This window comes from Nerophis lumbriciformis, linkage group LG23, assembly GCF_033978685.3.
Source record: "Nerophis lumbriciformis linkage group LG23, RoL_Nlum_v2.1, whole genome shotgun sequence".
NCBI lineage: Eukaryota > Metazoa > Chordata > Actinopteri > Syngnathiformes > Syngnathidae > Nerophis > Nerophis lumbriciformis.
In genome coordinates this window covers 19,009,721-19,032,108 of record NC_084570.2, presented here as the reverse complement: position 1 = coordinate 19,032,108, position 22,388 = coordinate 19,009,721, and the positions used below count along the sequence as shown (strand labels likewise).

General features: G+C 39.6%; 1 protein-coding gene across 4 annotated transcripts in view; it reads left to right on the top strand.

Annotated features, from left to right (window-relative positions):
• Window positions 1–22,388, top strand: part of LOC133622357 (gamma-aminobutyric acid receptor subunit beta-3-like) — a 235,090-nt gene that overhangs the window by 184,960 nt on the left and 27,742 nt on the right. For all 4 annotated transcript variants that reach the window (XM_061984998.2, XM_061984997.2, XM_061985000.2 and 1 more), the window contains one exon: window positions 4,755–4,907. In XM_061984998.2, coding sequence (XP_061840982.1) covers window positions 4,755–4,907 — 153 coding nt within the window. The remainder of the gene's footprint in view (window positions 1–4,754; window positions 4,908–22,388) is intronic.

Here is a 22,388-nt window from a genome sequence, read left to right as displayed (position 1 = left end):
CCACATCAACACCGCATGAAACAAATAGTCAACAACAGAAGGAGATAACGTCCGCAGTAACCTACCACATAGCGAAGGACATACAAACCCCGTTTCCATATGGGTTGGGAAATTGTGTTAGATGTAAATATAAACAGAATACAAATATTTGCAAATCCTTTTCAACCCATATTCAATTGAACGCACTACAAAGACAAGATATTGGATGTTCAAACTCAAACTTTATTTTTTTTTTGCAAATAATAATTAACTTAGAATTTCATGGCTGCAACATGTGCCAAAGTAGTTGGGAAAGGGCATGTTCACCACTGTGTTACATGGCCTTTCCTTTTAACAACACTCAATAAACGTTTGGGAACTGAGGAGACACATTTTTTAAGCTTCTCTGGTGGAATTCTTTCCCATTCTTGCTTGATGTACAGCTTAAGTTGTTCAATAGTCCGGGGGTCTCCGTTGTGGTATTTTAGGCTTCATAATGCGCCACACATTTTCAATGGGAGACAGGTCTGGACTACAGGAAGGCCAGTCTAGTACCCGCACTATTTTACTATGAAGCCACGTTGATGTAACACGTAACATTGTCTTGCTGAAATAAGCAGGGGCGTCCATGATAACGTTGCATGGATGGCAACATATGTTGCTCTAAAACCTGTATGTACCTTTCAGCATTAATGACGCCTTCACAGATGTGTAAGTTACCCATGTCTTGGGCACTAATACACCCCCATACCATTACAAATGCTTGCTTTTCAACTTTGCGCCTATAACAATCCAAATGGTTCTTTTCCTCTTTGGTCCGGAGGACACGACGTCCACAGTTTCCAAAAACAATTTGAAATGTGGACTCGTCAGACCACAGAACACTTTTCCACTTTGTATCAGTCCATCTTAGATGAGCTCAGGCCCAGCGAAGCCGACGGCGTTTCTGGGTGTTTTTGATAATCGGTTTTCGCCTTGCATAGGAGAGTTTTAACCTGCACTTACAGATGTAGCGACCAACTGTAGTTACTGACAGTGGGTTTCTGAAGTGTTCCTGAGCCCATGTGGTGATATCCTTTACACACTGATGTCGCTTGTTGATGCAGTACAGCCTGAGGGATCGAAGGTCACAGGCTTAGCTGCTTACGTACAGTGATTTCTCCAGATTCTCTGAACCCTTTGATGACATTACGGACCGTAGATGGTGAAATCCCTAAATTCCTTGCAATAGCTGGTTGAGAAAGGTTTTTCTTAAACTGTTCAACAATTTGCGCACGCATTTGTTGACAAAGTGGTGACCCTCGCCACATCCTTGTTTGTGAATGACTGAGCATTTCATGGAATCTACTTTTATACCCAATCATGGCACCCACCTGTTCCCAATTTGCCTGTTCACCTGTGGGATGTTCCAAATAAGTGTTTGATGAGCATTCCTCAACTTTATCAGTATTTATTGCCCCCTTTCCCAACTTCTTTGTCACGTGTTGCTGGCATCAAATTGTAAAGTTAATGTTTATTTGCAAAAAAAAAAAAAATGTTTATCAGTTTGAACATCAAATATGTTGTCTTTGTAGCATATTCAACTGAATATGGGTTGAAAATGATTTGCAAATCATTGTATTCCGTTTATATTTACATATAACACAATTTCCCAACTCATTTGGAAACAGGGTTTGTATATGGCAAACACAAAATATGCAATATTTTCCCCAAAAAATATCTCAAAGTGAAATATTTAATGTGGCGTAATTGGAGCCTTGAATATGTCAATAATTCATAATGACATTGATTTTGATTCATCATTACTTTTTAAAGAAAGAAACAGCCTGCATGGCAGATTTGTGTTATTAGAGTAAACATTGCAACATTTTCTTGTTACATTTTTTTATACCACTTTTTATGTTTATTTTTTTTAATCATATTTTTAGAATGTGCTCTGGGGCCGTTAAAAAATTACCTGCGGGCCGCACTTTGGACACCCCCGGGGTACAGTATCTTGTGTTTCATAGGAGCCTAAAGAGGTCCCCGTTTGGACTGTAACACACTAAACACAACCCCAATGAGATTGTGCGAATCCCTCTCGCCACCACTTAACTCAAGTACACACAATCCATACATGTTTTGAGTATTCTCATCCAATACGAAGAACAACCAATAAGTAGTTCATTTACTAAATCGTGAGAAACTTCATTTTAATTACCCTATTTTCCCGACTATACAGCGTACCAGTATATAAGCCGCACCCACAAGATTTTAGGGGAAAAAAACGTTGTTTTTCCATTTATTAGCCGCACCAGACTATAAGCCGCAGATACAGTCGTGGTCAAAAGTTTACATACAGCAATGTTAATATTTGGTTATATGTCCCTTGGCAAGTTTCACTGCAATAAGGCGCTTTTGGTAGCCATCCACAAGCTTCTGGCAAGCTTTTGGTTGAATATTTGACCACTCCTCTTGACAAAATGCAGTTCAGCTAAATTTGTTGGTTTTCTGACATGGACTTGTTTCTTCAGCATTGTCCACACGTTTAAGTCAGGACTTTGGGAAGGCCATTCTAAAACTTTAATTCTAGCCTGATTTAGCCATTCCTTTACCACTTTTGACATGTGTTTGGGGTCATTGTCCTGTTGAAAAACTCCAGGCTGATGATTTTAGGTTGTCCTGAAGAAATTGGAGGTAATCCTCCTTTTTCATTGTCCCATTTACTCTATGTAAAGCACTAGTTCCATTGGCAGCAAAACAGGCCTAGAGCGTAATACTACCACCACCATGCTTGATGGTAGGAATGGTTATCATGGGATTAAAGGCCTCACCTAACAAAGGTCTTATCTCATTCTCTTTCTATGCCACATCAATATGGAATGCACTTCCAACAGGTGTAAAAGAAAGGGCATCTCTATCCTCCTTCAAAATCGCACTAAAAGTACACCTCCAGGCAACTTCAACCCTAAACTAACACCCGGATTGTTAATAATCAAATGTAAATAATCAAATGTAGATACTTTTTCTTATGCTTTCTGATCTCTCTCTCTCTCTCTCTCTCTCTCTCTCTCTCTCTCTCTCTATGTCCACTACTTGCTGTACATATCCTACCAAGTCAGTCCTACACTGTTTCAATGTCCATTTCTCTGACGATGCAATTGTTGATGACTGAAGTGTTGATAACAACCAAACCTAACCCCCCCCCCCCCCCCTCCACATCCAACACCCCGGATTGTAAATAATGTAAATAATTCAATGTATATACTCTGATTATTATCTTGTGTGATGACTGTATTATGATGACAGTATATATCTGTATCATGAATCAATTTAAGTGGACCCAGACTTAAACAAGTTGAAAAACTTATTCGGGTGTTACCATTTAGTGGTCATTTGTACGGAATATGTACTTCACTGTGCAACCTACTAATAAAAGTCTCAATCAATCAATCAATCAAACCTTTTCTCCTCCAAACATATTGCTGGGTATTGTGGCCAAACAGCTCAATTTTTGTTTCCAAAATACCCAGGAATATAAGTTTAAGACATGACTTAAACATGTGGACAATGCTGAAGAAACAAGTCCATGTCAGAAAATCAACAAATTTGGCTGAACTGCACCAATTTTGTCAAGAGGAGTGGTCAAGAATTAAACCAGAAGCTTGCCAGAGGCTTGTGGATGGCTACCAAAAGCGCCTTATTGCAGTGAAACTTGCCAAGGGACATGTAACCAAATATTAACATTGCTGTATGTATACTTCTGACCCAGCAGATTTGCTCACATTTTCAGTAGACCCATAATAAATTCATAAAAGAACCAAACTTCATGATTGTTTTTCGTGATCAACAAGCATGTGCTCCAATCACTCTATCACAAAAAAATAAGAGTTGTAGAAATGATTGGAAACTCAAGACAGCCATGACATTATGTTCTTTACAAGTGTATGTAAACTTTTGACCACGACTGTATATACGTTGTGAAATGAGTTGTTTACACAGAAACATTCTTGTGAATGTTATATTACATACCTTAATTGTTTCCAAACGATGCCTGTAACTTGGCGGTAAAACGGCTGATCAAACAAAACGGAAGTCATGGATAATCAGCTAAACAGACTCAATAACTCCCCGGTGACGTCTTAGTGAATTTACTGAGGAATTTGTGAAACTGAACCAATACTAAAACAATGGCATTGTAAGTTAATAATACTAACACAGACACTCGTAAACGTGTTAGCATATTAGCTAATGCTAATGGTGCTTCATTACATTATGATAGCACGTACAAATAAGCATGAAAACACTCGTACAGACATCACACATGGGACGCTTTAGTAAGTATAAACAGTTTTTGTTATATTGTAAAACTTACAAACGTTACTTGGAGTGATGAATGGAGAATCCATACGAGTAGAAACGCTATGGACGGCTTGAATACTGAACAACCCATACAATAACACATCTTAGCTGTGTGTTTGCTTGTTTAATTTTTTATTTTTTTTTATACTATTGCATTATGGACGCCAGCAAAGAAAACTCCATCAGTTAGCCGCGCTGTTTTTATAAGCCGCATGGTTCAAAGCGTAGGAAAAAGGTAGTGGCTTATAGTCCTGAATTTACAATGTTTCAAAACAATTTGAGAGACTAAAAAATAGCTTTTTTAAAAGCGCCATCTGGAGTATTATGTCAATGTGAATATGATGCTTGTTACCATGGCAACTCAGCCAAACTTAAGGGTCTCTGCATGATTTAATGATGTCAATGTTTTGTTTCCCTCTTTCCATTCCTCACAGGTGCCTACCCTCGGCTCTCTCTGAGCTTTAAGCTGAAAAGGAACATCGGCTACTTCATCCTACAGACGTACATGCCATCCATCCTGATTACCATCCTCTCCTGGGTCTCCTTTTGGATAAACTACGACGCCTCGGCAGCCAGGGTGGCTCTAGGTGAGAAGCGCTGGCTGTTATGTCGCTCTATGGCTCGCTCAGATGAGGTCAGGAGGTAGTTGCAACCACAGCGTCTGTTGCCACCCGCCGTAATGCCCTGCAAAAAGCTCCACCCTCCGACTGTCATTGGACCAGAGGATGTTCTCGGGGACAGTTTGGAAATAGGTTGCCGAAATAGAAGAGGTTCAAGAGCTACAAAATAAGATTAGGTTGTCCGTACATGTCTAAATTCAACATGTTGATTAGGTAACTTGTTACCTTGAATTGGAATTACATTTTTTTTGTAATTTTGCCTATCATTCACAATCCCCAAGCAAGACCAGAATATACACAGTCGTGGTCAAAAGTTTACACACACTTGTAAAGAACTTAATGTCGTGGCTGTCTTGAGTTTCCAATAATTTCTACAACTCTTATTTGTTTTTGATGAGTGACTGGAGCACATACTTGTTGGTCACAAAAAACATTCATGAAGTTTGTTATGAATTTATTATGGGTCTACTGAAAATGTGACCAAATCTGCAATCAAATCAAAATAGCTTCATGGCCTCTTAATTTCTGAGTGATTATGATTGACGACACCTGTTGACTTCTCTGAGCCCATTTAAACAGGGCTCATGTGATGCAGTCATTAGACTCGGTTACAAATGTGACAATAAGAAAGTCAAAGGAACTCAGCACAGATCTGAAAAAAACTAATCATTGACTTGAACAAGTCAGGAAAGTCACTTGGAGCCATTTCATAGCAGCTTAAGGTCCCAAGAGCAACTGTGCAGACAATTGTTCGTAAGTATAGAGTGCATGGCACAGTTTTGTCATTGCCACGATCAGAAAGAACGAGCTATCACCTGCTGCGGAGAGAAATTTGGTCAGGATGATCAAGAGTCAACCGAGAACCACCAAAAAGCAGGTCTGCAATGAAATGGAAGCTGCTGGAACACAGGTGTCAGTGTCCACAGTCAAGCGTGTTTTGCATCGCCATGGACTGAGAGGCTACCGTGCAAGAAGGAAGCCCTTGCTCCGGAAGCGACACCTTAAGACTCGTCTAAGGTTTGCTGCTGATCACATGGACAAAGATAAGACCTTCTGGAGGAAAGTTCTGTGGGCAGATGAAACAAAAATTGAGCTGTTTGGCCACAATACCTAGCAATATGTTTGGAGGAGAAAAGGTGAGGCCTTTAATCCCAGGAACACCATCCCTACCGTCAAGCATGGTGGTGGTAGTATTATGCTCTGGGCCTGCTTTGCTGCCAATGGAACTGGTGCTTTACAGAGAGTAAATGGGACAATGAAAAGGAGGATTACGTCCAAATTCTTCAGGACAACCTAAAGTCATCAGCCCGGAGATTGGGTCTTGGGCGCAGTTGGGTGTTCCAACAGGACAATGACCCCAAACACACATCAAAAGTGGTAAAGGAATGGCTAAATCAGGCTAGAATTAAGGTTTTAGAATGGCCTTCCCAAAGTCCTGACTTACACGTGTGGACAATGCTGAAGAAACAAGTCCATGTCAGAAAACCAACACATTTAGCTGAACTGCACCAATTTTGTCAAGAGGAGTGGTCAAAAATTCCACCAGAAGCTTGTGGATGGCTACCAAAAGTGCCTTATTGCAGTGAAACTTGCCAAGGGACATGTAACCAAATATTAACATTGCTGTATGTATACTTTTGACCCAGCAGATTTGGTCACATTTTCAGTAGACCCATAATAAATTCATAAAAGAACCAAATTTCATGAATGTTTTTTGTGACCAACAAGTATGTGCTCCAATCACTCTTATCACAACAAAATAAGAGTTCTAGAAATGATTGGAAACTCAAGACAGCCAAGACATTATGTTCTTTACAAGTGTATGCAAACTTTTGACTTTTCTTTTTTTATGCATTCTAACTCGTAAAATACGGCAAGTAGGAAGTGGCTAACAATGCAACAAATGGGAGTACACTATTCCGCCCATAAATCCTTCTAACATCCAAAAAGTGCCAAGAATACCCCATTTACATCTCATGACATGAATATTAATTAATGTTAATTAGCGATATTGTTATTATAAGTGCTAACACAGAGGGACTACTTTTAGCCGCGCCGTGATCACAAGGAGTATGTCAGATATTTGAAGTTTAAATTTTAAAGTAATGCAATAATTACTTCCCCTAGTATTTAATTACATGTATTCCTTTAGTAATTAAATTACTTTCTTTTTGGCAACAAAACGAGTAACTATAATTGATTACTTTAAAATGTAATTTTCCAAACACTGCGGACACGTTTGTTCCTGAGGGCTTTCCAATATACTTCTGTGTTGGAGACTTTGAATGTGTAAGTAATAATGTATGCAACTATACCTATTTGATACTTGTTTATTTTGAAACGTGCTGTTTTAGGTTGCAATATTGGAGGGTTTAAATGCAAGCAGATAAAGTCCGTTACTTGTTTTTTTGGACCCATATCAATATGAAATGACAAATGTTTGGGTTAAACATTTTAACAATGCACAATGATTGGTGGATTTTGCGTGAGTTGGGAATTTTTGGATACATTCAGTGTCTTTTTATGATTCATGGCGCAGAATGAAGCAGGCGGCGGGAAAATATACGTGAGGCCCGTAACACGAGTAATTATTCAATTAATATGGATGCTACATGAATTGATCTTTCAAGAACCTCTGCACACCCTTCACGGGCCTGTCAAAGCAAGAACGACGTGCTCTTTGACAAGGCTGAATTGCCAACAGACAAATTACCCAGAGGGCCCAGCCCCCCCCTGAGAGTCCCCCCAAGTGCCAGATTCATTGTATGTCAGCTGGTTTGTGGTCATTTGAAGGCAGGAATACAATAAGCTGCCACGCAGGGCCCCAACTATTAATCTTGCTCGTTTTCGTGAATTATTGATTAGGCCAGCTTGATACTTAGATTCTGAGTGGGGAAAACTGCCATTGATATACACATCAACATTTTAATGTAGGAACTGAGGAAGCAGTTTCATGTCTTAGTAGAGTAAATTTGCATGATGCCAATGTTTAGCCTATGGCTGACTGGGACCAGTACAGGGCATTTATCGTATGTATATATATATATATATATATATATATATATATATATATATATATATATATATATATATATATATATATATATATATATATATATATATATATATATATATATATATATATCAGTGACGTGCAGTCACGGGAGGCCATCATGGAAAGAAAAAAAATGTAAAAAGAAAAAAAAAAATTAAATTGTTATATGTATCCAGTGATTATACTATAAAGTTATAGTTTTAGATTATTTTTATTCAAAATCGCTGAATTTTCACATTTGCCGTTCAAATACTGAGAAGAGACTTGCGGTGATCAGCAGCCAGTTGAGGCACGTCACTGAGTTGAGCATCACCATGGATTGCGCAATGACTCGGCTAACTGCTGGCCTGCTGTGCAGTGAGACCGTATTGCTATATGAATTATATTATACATTTCCATAGTTTAGTTAGCTGAGGTATATAATGTACAGTGTATTTTGTCAACAACTGTATGTGTGTAACGTATTTCTTGTGCTGAGCAATCATAAAACTGCTGCGAAGACGCACTGTGTAAGGCTCGCTGTAATCCCGCCTCCTGGTGGTAGAGGGCGGTAGTGATCCCAGAGATCATTCTTGCGACTACTCGGCTGCAGAAGAAGTGACAACAAGCAGCAATGCTGACCTAGCAAAGAGGCAGCATTTACATGTTAGAGATGTTGAAGTGTGATGATAATCTCACATTGTCTCTCAATTTCCAAGAAAAATGTGCGCTACAGCTCACAAATGCTTCAAGATGCGGGGGTGAACGTGTTGTAACTTGTAACGTGTAAAACATACACGGAGAATGTCTGCAATTTGTGAACGACGAGCAGACATCAAGACGTAAGCCTTATTTCTGTAATTATAATTAATTATTACTGTTTAGTTATAATGAATTAATAAAATAGTACACATATTTGACAATTAGCTCTTATTATGTGCTTTCACTGCCATCTAGTGTCTATTATGAAGTCTGTGTGGTATAAAACAAGTTTTCTTTAATCCTCTGCTTTTTTAGGTTAAGGTTACAAGGAGCACTTAAAACATTGCTAACAAATTCATATGTTCCCAAGATGATTCAGTGTTATTGACAAAAAATAAGCTTTAAACCATTGCAACTTTTTCCGCAACTTTCTGAAAAAGGTGTGGCGAATTCAGACATTTTAAGCTGCGACGATCACAAAAAAAGCCTGCACTGGTTTATGTACATTAAGGACAGACTGGTGTTTGTTTTATACTTAGGTAATATGTCACAATGTTTCGTTTTATTGAAATGCTTCAACTTTTTTTGTATGTTTATGTTTTTTTGCTAAAGGAGGTGTGTTCCGTTCTTTTCTTTGTTCATTTTAACTGCTGCGTAAGAGTGCTCATTCCGCGCAGCGCACACTAGGGAGTAGTTTGCGATAAATATGTTTAAAATAACAATTCACGGAATATATGTACCAAGACCACACGATCATTCCTGAGTTGTTATGACCCTTTTCACCATAGACTTTGTGCTCCATTAGTTGCAACCTGCAGGCACTTTTAATCTCGCTCTACCAGTTTGACTGCTGTTTGTGCCCCTTATGTCATCTTTGCGCCTATAGATGACGACAAGGTAATGACCTCACACATCATATTGCTGCTTGGAAGTGTGTTTTGTTCCATTACCTTGTTCCATCTCTAACAATTACGCTTATTATGTAGTTCTATGATTAACTCCATTCCTCCTTAAAATAGACAAACAGCGCTGAAGATTATTTTTTTTTATAATACTAAAAAGAAAACTGTTTTTTTTTTTTTTAGGAAAATTCTACCCAAACATTTAATAAAGTCAAATACCAATAAGGCAGGGGTGTCAAACTCATTTTAGCTCAGGGGCCGCATGGAGGAAAATCTGCACTTTCGGGTCGGACTATTAAAATCATGGTATTAAAACAAAAAAATAAAGACAACTTCTGATTGTTTTCTTTGTCTTACTTTGGCCAAAAATAGAACAAACACATTCTGAAAATATTACAATAAAAATTAGAGATGTCCGATAAATGCGTTAAAATGTAATATCGGAAATTATCGGTATTGTTTTTTTTATTATCGGTATTGTTTTTTTATTTTATTTATTTATTTTTTCAAATTAAATCAACATAAAAAACATAAGATACACTTACAATTAGTGCACCAACCCAAAAAACGTTCCTCCCCCATTTACACAAAAGGGTTGTTTCTTTCTGTTTTTAATATTCTGGTTCCTACATTATATGTCAATATATATCAATACAGTCTGCAAGGGATACAGTCCGTAAGCACACATGATTGTGTGTGCTGCTGGTCCACGAATAGTACTAACCTTTAACAGTTAATTATACTAATTTTCATTAATTACTAGTTTAAATGTAACTGTTTTTATATTGTTTTACTTTCTTTTTTATTCAAGAAAATGTTTTTAATTTATTTTATTTTTTTATTTTTTTTAAGAGTACCTTATCTTCACCATACCTGGTTGTCCAAATTAGGCATAATAATGTGTTAATTCCACGACTGCATATATCGGTATCGGTTGATATCGGTATCGGTAATTAAAGAGTTGGACAATATCGGAATATCGGATATCGGCAAAAAGCCATTATCGGACATCCCTAATAAAAATATAGTAAAAAATTCCGGCAGCGGTAAAGTTTAGATCCTTGAAGGAAAGAAGAAAGTGAATGAATGTTTATAACTGAATACATTTACATATGCATACAAATTTGTTAACACTTTAGTATGGGGAACACATTCACCATTAATTAGTTGCTTATTAAAGTAACAAAGACTTAATTCTGAGTTATTTGGACACTAGGCGAACATATAAGGGTTAGGGTTAGGGTTACTAATAAGCAATAATTCTGAGGTTATTGAGGGAAGACTCTTAGTTAATGGCTTACCGGTTGTATAATAAGGCCATGCAGAATAAAGCATTAATAAGTACTTAATAATGACTATTTAAGAGCCAATATGTTACTAATTTGCATGTTAATAAGCAACTAATTAAAGGCAAACTGAAATGCGATTTTCTTATTTAAACGGGGATAGCAGGTCCATTCTATGTGTCATACTTGATCATTTCGCAATATTGCCATATTTTTGCTGAAAGGATTTAGTAGAGAACATCGACGATGAAGTTTGCAGCTTTTGGTCGCTGATAAAAAAGCCTTGCCTGTACCGGAAGTAGCAGACGAGTAGCGTGACGTCACAGGTTGTGGAGCTCCTCACATCTGCACATTGTTTACAATCATGGCCACCAGCAGCGAGAGCGATTCGGACCGAGAAAGCGACGATTTCCACATTAATTTGAGCGAGGATGAAAGATTTGTGGATGAGGAAAGTGAGAGTGAAGGACTAGAGGGCAGTGGGAGCGATTCACATAGGAAAGATGCTGTGAGAGGCGGGTGGGACCTGATATTCAGCTGGGAATGACTAAAACAGTAAATAAACACAAGATATATATATATACTCTATTAGCCACAACACAACCAGGCTTATACACCTGCACAACACACTCAATCCCACAGCCCAAAGTACTGTTCACCTCCCCAAAGTTCATACAGCACATATATTTCCCCAAAGTCCCCAAAGTTACGTACGTGACATGCACATAGCGGCACGCACGTACGGGCAAGCGATCAAATGTTTGGAAGCCGCAGCTGCATGCGTACTCACGACTCACGGTACCGTGTCTGCACATCTAACTCAAAGTCCTCCTGGTAAGAGTCTCTGTTGTCCCAGTTCTCCACAGGCCAATGGTAAAGCTTGACTGTCATCTTTCGGGAATGTAAACAATGAAACACCGGCTGTGTTATCCGGCAAAACAGTCAAGGGGTGCATTCTACGGCGGGGGTGCGTTATCCAGCACAACACCTGCCGCAATCCACCGCTTCCCACCTACAGCTTTCTTCTTTGCTGTCTCCATTTTTCATTGAACAAATTGCAAAAGATTCACCAACACAGATGTCCAGAATACTGTTGAATTTTGCGATGAAAACAGACGACTTAATAGCTGGCCACCATGCTGTCCCAAAATGTCCTCTACAATCCGTGACGTCACGCGCTGACGTCATCATACCGAGACGTTTTCAGCAGGATATTTCGCGCAAAATTTAAAATTGCACTTTAGTAAGCTAACCCGGCCGTATTGGCATGTGTTGCAATGTTAAGATTTCATCATTGATGTATAAACTATCAGACTGCGTGGTCGGTAGTAGTGGGTTTCAGTAGGCCTTTAATGGTGAATATGTTCCCCATACTAAAGTGTTACCAAAATTTGTTTTCTTTTGTATAATTCTTTTTAATGAATTAAGTACGTTTATGACAACCTTTTTCCAAAACACAATACTGAATGTGAGATATAACAGGACAATGCATACATTTATCATTTGTTTTCAAAACGCTTACTAAAAAGTTGGACCCCAAAAATGCACTGTGGGACCCCAATTTTATGACTTGATGGGGTCCCCATTTTGAAAATTGCCATTGGTGCGTGCAAAACAGCAGCAGGCGGCTTTGGCTTGTGGGTTCTAATACTAATCACATGTAAAAAATGCTACTTGCACTGCTGTCTTTTTGCACCAGAAGAAGAGTGATAGGACAATTCTATTCGATTCCATAGCCTTATTTATATTATTCACATGTATAATGCTATTTGCACTGCTGTTGTTCCACCTGCTGTTTTTGCACCGGAAGGAAAGTGAGGGGACAATTCGAGTGTACGCTATTCCATATCTTTGTTTTTTTACTCTCCTTGATATGTGAATACCTAAGTCTTTATTGTTTATTGTGAGCGAACTGTGGTGCTGAATTTCCCCCAGGGATCAATAAAGTACTTTCTATTCTATTCTATTCTAATCAAATATCATCCCAGGGGTCCATTGATAATTCATTTGCGGGGCCGGATCTGGCCCGCGGGCCTTGACTTTGACACATAGGAAATAAGGCAACAAAAGACTTCTCTTTTCTAAAGTAAATCTGTACAGCAGATATGAACATCTACATCAACTATATGATTTGTCTGAGTGGCTGCACAGGAAAGATAAAAAAAATCTATTAAAAAAGTCGATTTGAATTTGATTTTTGACACACTTTTTGTTACGAGCACATTCAACAATACCGCGATAATAATGACAAGCATGATCATTTTGGTAAAAGAGTTACATCCCTAATCTGTCTGACTTTATATCAAAGCGCTAGAAGATGCAGTCAAAGGGGACTTGGCCTGGAGGAGGACTTTGCCACGTAAAAAAGACAACGCATTCTGACGAGACGGTCAGAAAGCGTGCCCATTACGTCGATGGTGGAGGGTGTGTCAGTTGATCGCCAACCAGGCATTAAAAAAATACACCTAAAAATTGGCGATCATCAATCTTCACCAAGACGTCACTTTTGTCACTTGATTGACATTGTGAGATGCTGGCTGCTGCCAGCTCATTATTAAGAAAAAATGACCGACAGAAAGGCGAGAAACACTTTTTATTTCAACAGACTCTCGCCGTACATGCCTTTAAAAACTCTAAAGATCAACTGCACAGTTCCGGTCTTCACAATAAAAGTGCTGCTTCATCCTGCCTGCGCTAACACAATAAGAGTCTCAGAAAGCTGGCACGCACAAGCTAGCAAGCTACGGAGTTTGCCGCCTATGTATTTCTCGTAAAGTGTAGAAAAAGGAGTATGGAAGCTGGACAAATAAGATGCCAAAAAGCAACCACTTTCATGTGGTATTGGACAGAAAAGAGGACTTTTTTCTCCTCCATTTGAAAATGTGGACGTTATCATCACTACTGTCTGATTCCAATCAATGCAAGTGATCAGAATCAGGTAAAACACCAACTTATATTCTTGTCTTTATGAAATAAATTAATCTATATGTGTTAAACATGCTTGTGTTATCATTAAACAACTTTAATTTAACAAAAACGTCTCTTTCATAAATAAATAAATATAAATTATACATATGAATGAGGTAGATCCCCTCGACTTGGTCAATTGAAAAGTACACTATATTGCCAAAAGTGTTTGGCCACCCATTCAAATGATGAGAATCAGGTGTCCTAATCACATCAGGTGTATAAAATCAAGCACTTAGGCATGGAGACTGTTTCTACAAACATTTGTGAAAGAATGGGCCGCTCTCAGTGATTTCCAGCGTGAAACTGTCATAGGATGCCACCTGTGCAACAAATCCAGTCGTGAAATTTCCTCGCTCATAAATATTCCAAAGTTAACTTTATTATAAGAAAAGTGAAGAGTTTGGGAACAACAGCAACTCAGCCAACAAGTGGTAGGTCACGTACACTGACAGAGCGGATGCTGAAGCGCATAGTGCAAAGAGGTCGCCGACTTTCTGCACAGTCAGTCGCTGCAGAGCTCCAAACTTCATGTGACCTTCCAATTAGCCCACGTACAGTACGCAGAGAGCTTCATGGGATGGGTTTCCATGGCCGAGCAGCCATACATCACCAAGTCCAATGCAAAGCGTGGGATGCAGTGGTGTAAAGCACGTCCCTACTGGATTCTTTTCCATCTGGCATTCTGATGGACGAGTCCGAGTTTGGAGGTTGCCAGGAGAATGCTACATTTCCGACTGCATTGTGCCGAGTGTGAAATTTGGTGGAAGAGGAATTATAGTGTGGGGTTGTTTTTCAGGAGTTAGTTCCAGTGAGTTCATATGGGAGTCGAGGCAGGTGGCCAAATATTGAAGACGGTCGTAAAAGCAACATTTTGACCAAAGCACCACCGTTACATGTAAAGCAGACCTCAAGGCAATGTAATGTAGAACAAAAAAATCCCGACGAGCATGCACAACGAGCTCATTAGTTTAATCAGCGCCTGTGTGTGTTTTTTTCTCTTTCTGAAAACGTGCGGTCTTGCTATGACTGCAATATCCGTAGGCTCTACTCGGCGCTTCTGACGGATCATTAGCAGCTTTCAGCAGCTATCACATAAGTCGTGTGTGTGTGTGTGTGTGTGTGTGTGTGTGTGTGTGTGTGCATACATGCCAGTAAGGCCAGGGTAACTGAACTGAATTGGTTCAAGAGAGAATATGATTCTACAAAGCAACTCTGAGGCTTTGCAAAGCTACAATTGACCCGCCCGACAGTGTAATAGAGTTAAAATCCATCTCCTGCAGTCCAGCCCTCACTTCATAATCACGTTAAGGTGTTGGCATTAGCCGCAGCTTTTAGCGTAATGCAAGGCACGTACCCCCTTTTCCCGCATCTTAGATGGTCCCTTGGGTTCCTTTGAACGTGCTCCTTAAAACGTGTCTGCGAGGCTGCTGGTGTCGCCCAATTAACACCCGGTGCAATTTGACACATTTTACCGCATCCTTGGCGAGATACCGTCTTGTTTTTGATAACGTTGAGCTCAGCCGCTAATGGCCCACAGCCACTCGTGATTAGAGGGAAATTTGATTGCCGGGTGCCTTTCTTTTCAGCCGTAGACAGTACGACTCGGGGAGAAGGAAAAAGGTGATGGCGAGATGCACAGGCGCCGATCTACATTTCTGCCAGTGGGTGCTCGGTGTGTGTGTGTGTATTAATGTTGTTCCGATACCAAAAGTATTTTGGTACTTTTCTAAATAAAGGGTACCACAAAAAAGTCATTATTGGCTTTATTTTAACAAAAAAAATCTTAGGGTACATTAAACATATGTTTCTTATTGCAGTTAAGTCCTTAAATAAAATAGTGAACATACAAGACTACTTGTCCTTTAGTAGTAAGTAAACAAACAAAGACTCCTAAGTAGTCTGCTGACATATGCAGTAACATATTGTGTCATTTATCATTCTATTATTTTCTCAAAAGTATTAAGGACAACTGGTAGAAAATGAATTATTAATGTACTTGTTCATTTACTGTTAATATCTGCTTATTTTCTCTTTCAACATGTTCTATCTACCCTTCTGTTTAAATGTATTAATCATTTATTCTTCTGTTGTTTGATACTTTACATTAGTTTTGGATGATACCACACATTTGGGTATCAATCCGATACCAAGTCGTTACAGGATCATACATCGGTCATATTCAAAGTCCTCATGTGTCCAGGGACATATTTCCTGACTTTATAAACATAATATACATTTTTTAAAAACGAAAGACCATTTTGTGATGTTAAAAAATATCGATGTAACCATAGTAGTATCGACTAGATACATTATTGTACGTGGTATCATTACAGTGGATGTTAGGTGTAGATCCACCAATGGCGTTTGTTTAAATTGTAACGTCCCGGAAGAGTTGGTGCTGCAGGGAATACTGGGAATTTGTTCTGTAGTGTTTATGTTGTGTTGCGGAGCAAATATTCTTCCAAAATGTGTTTGTGGTTTCACTATATGGCACATATTTATGACAGTGTTAGCATTGTTCAGACTGCCACCCTTAGTGTGACATGAATGCACTTAATTTGCTCATGTGCAGCGTGGTCAAAGTCAAGATGATTGTGTCATTATTTCATTATCAGGAACAATGAAATCTTGGTTAGGCTTTGATAACTGTAGACTATATGATTTGTGACTTTATTATTATATAAAACGGACCAAACACGCCACAAAATTAACAAGTTCGATTTTTCGAAAATTATCTTAAAGATTGAAAGTTGCCATCAATCTCACGTGGGTGCTCAGCATTGTCCGTGGTATCATCACAGTGGATGTTAGGTGTAGATCCATCAATGGCGTTTGTTTATATTGTAGCGTCCCGGAAGAGTTGGTGCTGCAGGGAATTCTGGGAATTTGTTCCGTAGTGTTTATGTTGTGTTGCTGTGCAAATATTCTTCCAAAATGTGTTTGTTGTTGTTGTTTAGTGTGGTTTCACTATATGGCACATGTTTATGACAGTGTTGGCCTTGTTCATACTGCTACCCTTTAGTGTGACATGTATGGCTGTTGACTAATTATGCCCTTCATTCGCTCGTGTGCAGTGTGTTCAAAGTCAAGATGATTGTGTCATTATTTCATTATCGGGCACAATGAAATCTTGGTTAGGTCTTTGTTAACTGTAGACTAGGGTTGTACGGTATACCGGAATTAGTATAGTACCGCGATACTAAAAAAATACCGTCTCTGAAAAGTACCGGTCCACAGCTCCCCCGCGTTGAAGTCACGTTGTAACATTGCTGGTTTATGAGCAGAGGAGCATGTTCGGCAGCGCACAATCACAGAGTACTTACAAGCAGACACAGTGTGTAGACAGAAAAGGGAGAACGGACGCATTTTGTCTTAAAAACTAACGATGAAGGTGAAGTTATAACACTGAAACGCCCTCAGGAAGAGGTGCTTTAAAACATGGCTAGCTAGCTAGCAACTAACGTCCATCCGCCGTCAGCAGCGTTTTAGCTACTTCTAAATCACTAATCCTGGTCTCCATGGCGACAAATAAAGTAAGTTTCTTACAAGTATTATCCCTGCAGGACGAGGAATAGCTAAACATGCTTCACTACACACCGTAGCTCACCGGCATCAAAATGTAAACAAACGCTATTGGTGGATCTACACCTAACATCCACTGTAATGATACCAAGTACAGTCACGTATCTAGTTGATACTACTATGATTACGTCGATATTTTTTGGCATCACAACATCTTCTTTGGTTTTTTAAACATGTATATTATGTTTATAAACTCAGGAAATATGTCCCTGGACACATGAGGACTTTGAATATGACCAATGTATGATCCCAGAACGACTTGGTATCGGATGGATACCCAAATTTTTGGTATCATCCAAAACTAGTGTAAAACATCAAACAACAGAAGTGTAGATAGAACATGTTAAAAGAGAAAGTAAGCAGATATTAACAGTAAATGAACAAGTAGATTAATATTTAACTTTCTACCACTTGTCCTTAATAATGTTGACAAAATAATAGAATGATAAATGACACAATATGCTACTGCATATGTCAGCAGATTAATTAGGAGCCTTTGTTTGTTTACTTACTACTAAAAGACAAGTTGTCTTGTATGTTCACTATTTTATTTAAGGACTTAACTGCAAAAATAAACATATGTTTAATGTACCTTAAGATTTTTTTTGTTAAAATAAAGCCAATAATGCAATTTTTTTGTGGTCCCCTTTATTTAGAAAAGTACCAAAATAATTTTAGTACTGGTACCAAAATATTGGTATTGTTACAACACAACTGTAGACTATATGATTTGTGACTTCATTATTATGTAAAACCGACAAAACACACCACAAAAATTAACAACAACAAGTTAGATTTTTTTCAAATTATCTTAAAGATTGAAAGTTGCCATCAATCCCACGTGGGTGCTCGGCATTCTCCGTGGGTGCTCGGGCCCCAAAGCGCCCACGGGATCGGCGCCTATGGCGAGATGTGGAGTTAGGGCTGGGCGATATATCGAATATACTCGATATATCGCGGGATTGTCTCCATGCAATGTAGAAAATGACTATTTCGTGAGTATTCGAGTATATGTTCTCACGCAGTTGCTTTTAGCTGCGGGCATTACACTACAGGCTTTTCTCACTCTTTCTTGTCTCTCCTTCTCACAGAGACATAAAACAAGCGCACCTTCTTACATACGTCACATACTGTCGCGCGTGCTACGTCATACGCCTTTGCCGAGCAGAGAGGTAGCGGCATGGGTAACGTTAGCTGTGGTGCAAGTGGAGCGGTGCGAGTGGTAATACGAGAGAAAGAAGGTACCAATCTGGTAGCAAAAGGAGGAATAATTAATTCCCAAGAAAAACAGCACAGGGTCCATCGTCTGGCGGTGGTTTGGCTTCAAGCGGGAAGATGTTGAACAGACAACCGTAATATGTCAAGTATGCAACAAAAGCGTTGCTACAAAAAGTAGCAGCACTACTAATTTGTAGCATCATTTGAAAAGTCACGCGCTGGAGAATGAAGAGTGCTTGAAACTCCGCGTGTCAACATCTCGGCCGGTGCCACACCCAACAAAATGCCGAAGCAACCAGCACTGACCCAATTGAGCCTGGGGTCTTCCATTTCCACATCAACACCGCATGAAACAAATAGTCAACAACAAAAGGAGATAACGTCCGCAGTAACCTACCACATAGCGAAGGACATACAAACCCCGTTTCCATATGAGTTGGGAAATTGTGTTGGATGTAAATATAAACGGAATACAATGATTTGCAAATCCTTTTCAACCCATATTCAATTGAATGCACTACAAAGACAAGATATTTGATGTTCAAACTCAAACTTTATTTTTTTTTGCAAATAATTAAGTTAGAATTTCATGGCTGCAACACGTGCCAAAGTAGTTGGGAAAGGGCATGTTCACCATTGTGTTACATCACCTTTTCTTTTAACAACACTCAATAAACGATTGGGAACTGAGGACACTAATTGTTTAAGCTTTGAAAGTGGAATTCTTTCCCATTCTTGTTTTATGTAGAGCTTCAGTCGTTCAACGGTCCGGGGTCTCCGCTGTCATATTTTACGCTTCATAATGCGCCACACATTTTCGATGGGAGACAGGTCTGGACTGCAGGCGGACCAGGAAAGTACCCGCACTCTTTTTTTACGAAGCCACCCTGTTGTAACACGTGCTGAATGTGGCTCGGCATTGTCTTGCTGAAATAAGCAGGGGCGTCCATGAAAAAGACGGCGCTTAGATGGCAGCATATGTTGTTCCAAAACCTGTATGTACCTTTCAGCATTAATGGTGCCTTCACAGATGTGTAAGTTATCCATGCCTTGGGCACTAATGCACCCCCATACCATCACACATGCTGGCTTTTGAACTTTACGTCGATAACAGTCTGGATGGTTCGCTTCCCCTTTGGTCCAGATGACACGATGTCGAATATTTCCAAAAACAATTTGAAATGTGGACTCGTCAGACCACAGAACACTTTTCCACTTTGCATCAGTCCATCTTAGATGATCTCGGGCCCAGAGAAGCCGGCGGCGTTTCTGGATGTTGTTGATAAATGGCTTTCGCTTTGCATAGTAGAGCTTTAACTTGCACTTACAGATGTAGCGACCAAATGTATTTAGTGACAGTGGTTTTCTGAAGTGTTCCTGAGCCCATGTGGTGATATCCTTTAGAGATTGATGTCGGTTTTTGATACAGTGCCGTCTGAAAGATCGAAGGTCACGGTCATTCAATGTTGGTTTCCAGCCATGCCGCTTACGTGGAGTGATTTCTCCAGATTCTCTGAACATTTTGATGATATTATGGACCGTAGATGTTGAAATCCCTAAATTTCTTGCAATTACACTTTGAGAAACATTGTCCTTAAACTGTTTGACTATTTGCTCACGCAGTTGTGGACAAAGGGGTGTACCTCGCCCCATCCTTTCTTGTGAAAGACTGAGCATTTTTTGGGAAGCTGTTTTTATACCCAATCATGGCACCCACCTGTTCCCAATTAGCCTGCACACCTGTGGGATGTTCCAAATAAGTGTTTGATGAGCATTCCTCAACTTTATCAGTATTTATTGCCACCTTTCCCAACTTCTTTGTCACGTGTTGCTGGCATCAAATTCTAAAGTTAATGATTATTTGCAAAAAAAAAAAAAGTTTATCAGTTTGAACATCAAATATGTTGTCTTTGTAGCATATTCAACTGAATATGGGTTCAAAATGATTTGCAAATCATTGTATTCCGTTTATATTTACATCTAACACAATTTCCCAACTCATATGGAAACGGGGTTTGTACATTGGATTTCCTATTATGCAGCTCATTTTTATTTGACAGTTATTGAAATATCTTGTGACATCATGCACAAAAGTGCACTTTATTTGTTTTAAACTATTGTAGTGGCGTTCTGTACAAAAACGGCACTTTAATTTAGAGTTGTTTTGATATGTCAACTTAGTGACATCATGCACAAAAGTGCACTAATACGACAATACTATAATACTAAAATACTACAATACTAAAACGACAATCTTGCACTTTCTTTTTTGAAATGACATGAATGTTTGTGCCACTGCTTAATAACTGTTTAATAAATACAGTTTTGGTAAATCGACTTAATTTGATTTCCCTCTCTGCATGAAAGTTTAAAATGAGCATATATTAATGCAGTATGAAGAAGAATGTTTTAATGTAGACACATAGAATCATCATACTGCTGTGATTATATGCATCAAGGGTTAATTCAAGGCTAAGGCAAAATATCGAGATATATATCATGTATCGTCACATGGCCTAAAAATATCGAGATATTAATAAAAGGCCATATCGCCCAGCCCTATGTGGAGTGGAGAGAAAAAAAGGGAGAAAAGGGTGATAGAGTTGGAGGGTAAAACAATGGAGAGAGACAGAAAAAGAGAGAAAGTATATTTCTCCCGAGAGAGAGACTGTAATGGCGTGATGAAAGAGGAGGCAGGCCCATGGGCGCGCGCACGGCCTCTTGATTAAATTGTCCGAAGGAGGAGGAGGAGGGCGCGGAGAGTAATGGCGGCACTGAGAGAACACCTATAAAAAGAAGAAGAAAAATAACAGCTTCGCCATCTTGTGCACGCGCTCTCTTAGCCCGGCCTTGCAAATGCGCCGATGAATCACATTTAGGGCGAGATTGACCTTAGTTGTCGCTCGTCCCAGCCCGCTGACTGCTCCCTGTCTCGTCACCGTGCTTTACGGCGCACTCCCCGAGCGTCGTCCCGGATGGCCGACGGGCTCCATTTGTCGGCCGCGGGCGCCGCCGACGCATCGACTGTGTTTACCTCTAATGAAAGGAGACGGAGTGTGCCAGGCAAGAGGTCAGCGTATAATTGCGTGGCTTTATGAATCACTTTGACACGCATCTGCCGGCGATTCAATTCCCCCTCGTGTTGATCGTGTGTTAGCAACAATGGAGCGGGAAAAAAATGGGTACCCTTATTTGTTAAGGCAGTGTTTTTCATTAAGAAATACGGAGGCACACCAGCAGCAGAAAACGTTAAAAAAATTCAACTCCACCAAGTCGTCGTGCCTTATTTTGAGTTTGTTTGTGTTTTCCTGTGTGTAGTGCTTTAGTTCTTGTCTTGCGCTGTTATTTTGGTGGCCCTTCCTGTTTTGTTGGTGTTGGTGTCACGCCTTCCTTTGAGCGCTATTCCCCCGCACTTGGTTTGTGTTAGCAAGCAAGACTATTTAAGTTGTTGCTATCCTTCTTTGCGTGGACATTGTTGATTGTCCTGTCATGTACGGATGTACTCTGTGGAGGCCGTAAGTTTTTGCTGTCGTCCAGCATTTTGTTTCTTTGTAGCCAGTTCGGTTTTACTTTCGCTTTTCCTTTTCCTTTCCCTTTTGTTAATTTTTGGTTTAAGCATTACATCCCTTCTTACCTGCACACTGCCTCCCGCTGTGGTCTGCATATTGGGATCACAACAAACCGTCCTCGTCTCACCCGACACCATACTTGCCAACCCTCACGATTTTTCCGGGAGACTCCCGAAATTCAGTGC